The sequence below is a fragment of the Henckelia pumila genome, chromosome 3, assembly GCF_033568475.1.
Source record: "Henckelia pumila isolate YLH828 chromosome 3, ASM3356847v2, whole genome shotgun sequence".
In the NCBI taxonomy this organism is placed as follows: domain Eukaryota; kingdom Viridiplantae; phylum Streptophyta; class Magnoliopsida; order Lamiales; family Gesneriaceae; genus Henckelia; species Henckelia pumila.
The window spans coordinates 171999394-172001702 of NC_133122.1; the positions used below are offsets into that span (position 1 = coordinate 171999394).

A 2309-nucleotide genomic window follows, 5' to 3' on the forward strand; every position below is an offset into this window, starting at 1 on the left:
TACGGTAAAGTTCAACAACTCAAAACGGTTCGAAATTTCAAAACTCAATCCGACGGCATAACAACTATAAACTGAACAAACCGGAACGCAGACAACAGTACAATACCGATATCAACTCAATTTAACACCAAGACTACAACAACAATTCAAACCCCTCAAATCTCAAACTCCAAATTTTCGAATGAACTTCCAATCTCAAACTCCAAATTTTCGAATGAACTTCCAAAAATCAAAACAAATCTGAACGACGCTCTAATTCAAAACCGACAGATAATAAACGATCAGAACTCTGCCAAGAACAACATACTCGAAACTCAATCGAATCTAACAACATCCGAAAAATAGAATGTATCTGATCGGAGAAAAACTTACGATAAAACGAAGCTCTTGCTGCAGTGATCGCTAATCTGCCTTCAGAAATAAATTCCAATGGACGGATCGACCGAAAATCGAAATCACAAAGCTTGAAAAACAAAGAAGGCGCTTCAATGGTGGGCAACGAGTTGGAGGAGGAGGATGAAGACTAAAACCAAGTCAAACCATTCTAGATATTATATAAAATCCATTATTTACATTTTAGTCCCTAAAATTTCCAAAATTTGCAAAATAGACCTTGATAAATATCAAAACGGCCCTCGACTTCTGAAAACTCTGATTATCTCAAATAAGCTCAATTAAGATAAAATCGGAGCGTTACAAATGGTTCATTGTTAATTTATAATATACCCTGATAATATTGTGGTTCTTGAATTTGAATTAGAAAACAAAAAAAGCAGAAGTTCAAACCATCGTATACTGTTGTCTATGACTGGGAGTAAATTCTATCTATTGCTTTTGAAAGTGTGCAAATCATGACCCCTTATTTCTCCCTTCTCTACAGATTTACGCTTGGATTGGTTGCAATTTTGCAAAGTTTGGATATCTATATGCGACTGCACCTACACGACAGGTTAAGTACACACTTTCTCGGTTTGCAGATAGTGCTTTCTCTTCTTTGCCTAGTTAATTTTTATTGCATTTCTTTTAAGAGTATTCCATCTTCGACATGTAATATAGCATGTCATTTCAAGATCACAAATGAGGAATGATTCGAAGTAATAAAATTTATTGAATAGTTAACAAAGTTCTTGAATGTAGTCGATAACTTCAAGAGTCGGAGTAGTTGTCCATCGATCATGTTTTGCATTTCATTTTTTTTTGTTTTTGTATCATGAACAGAGTGATACAATCAGCGTGACCTCTCTAATTGGAGGGACTAGTGATAACACAGGATCTGGTATCACCCGTCGATTAGGTATAGCTTTTTTTAACATTTTTTGCTTTGTCTTCCTCTGGGTATTTTGGCTGATATGTGACTTGACTCTCAGTTCTAAAGACTGATCTTAATATCGTACTTGCTTGTAATCTTCCAAAGAATAGCCCCATGCTTGAGGTTAGATACCTCTCTTCCTCTTTAACTCTCCGCATTTCATATTATTCTTACATGTTTTTATTTCTAATGGTATTTTAGTTGACTGACTGACTATTTTCAAAGTTGTTCATACTTTTTCGATCTCATTACTGATCATGCTAGCTTCTTCATTCTCCTTTCTCTTGTCTTCTGTAATGGGGTGTTCAGGAAAATGCTGAGAAGATCTTGATGCAAAAGCTTATCATCCTGGGTTACACAACTCCAAAAACCTAATGGACCATCTCCACCGAGAACTTATTCTGAGTGCATATCCAGTTTATATACGATTCGCTTTATTCTCCTAGTTTTAGTATATCTTTTAGCATGTGTTTTTTAATAGTTGGCATATGTTTCATTTTCTTTGTAACACATTTACTATAAAGGCAATCAATCATTGTTCCATTTAGTTATTTTTGTACCTATAAGTGAACTATATATATAATGGCACTCTTCAACTCTTTACATAATGTTTTGAGAATAAACACTGTTGAATTTCAACTTGTTATGGTAATTCTTTTGGGGCATTAGCAGCAACCAAATGGAAGGCAGATGTTTTCCATCAGAAGCCTATAAACCCCAGTGGTTGAAATAACCATGGAAGACCAGTCTTGGCTATCCATATACTATTTTTGATACGCTGAAGTTAAACGAATAATTAGTTGCAGGATAAAGGAGAAATAGTTTTGAATTTGGGCATGGTCATCAGTTTATCTTGCAGGATAAAGCCTTCACACATTGATGATGTAGGTAAATTTTTCTATTGCATTATTCTTTCGGAGGAGCTAAGTAGGGTCGTTGCAATCTCTATCAAGCCTTAAGAAAAGTATGCTCGAAAGACATCTTCTTAAGGTAAAGTTTA

At 35.0% G+C, this 2309-nt stretch overlaps 1 protein-coding gene across 1 annotated transcript; it reads left to right on the top strand.

Moving 5' to 3' along the window:
• Positions 1-699: 699 nt before the first annotated feature.
• Positions 700-1684, top strand: LOC140889956 (uncharacterized). The gene is made up of 6 exons (XM_073297703.1): positions 700-709; positions 774-790; positions 881-949; positions 1219-1294; positions 1368-1432; positions 1619-1684. The coding sequence occupies exons 1-6, from the start codon at positions 700-702 to the stop codon at positions 1682-1684; spliced, it is 303 nt and encodes a 100-aa protein (XP_073153804.1).
• The last annotated feature ends 625 nt before the right edge of the window (positions 1685-2309 follow it).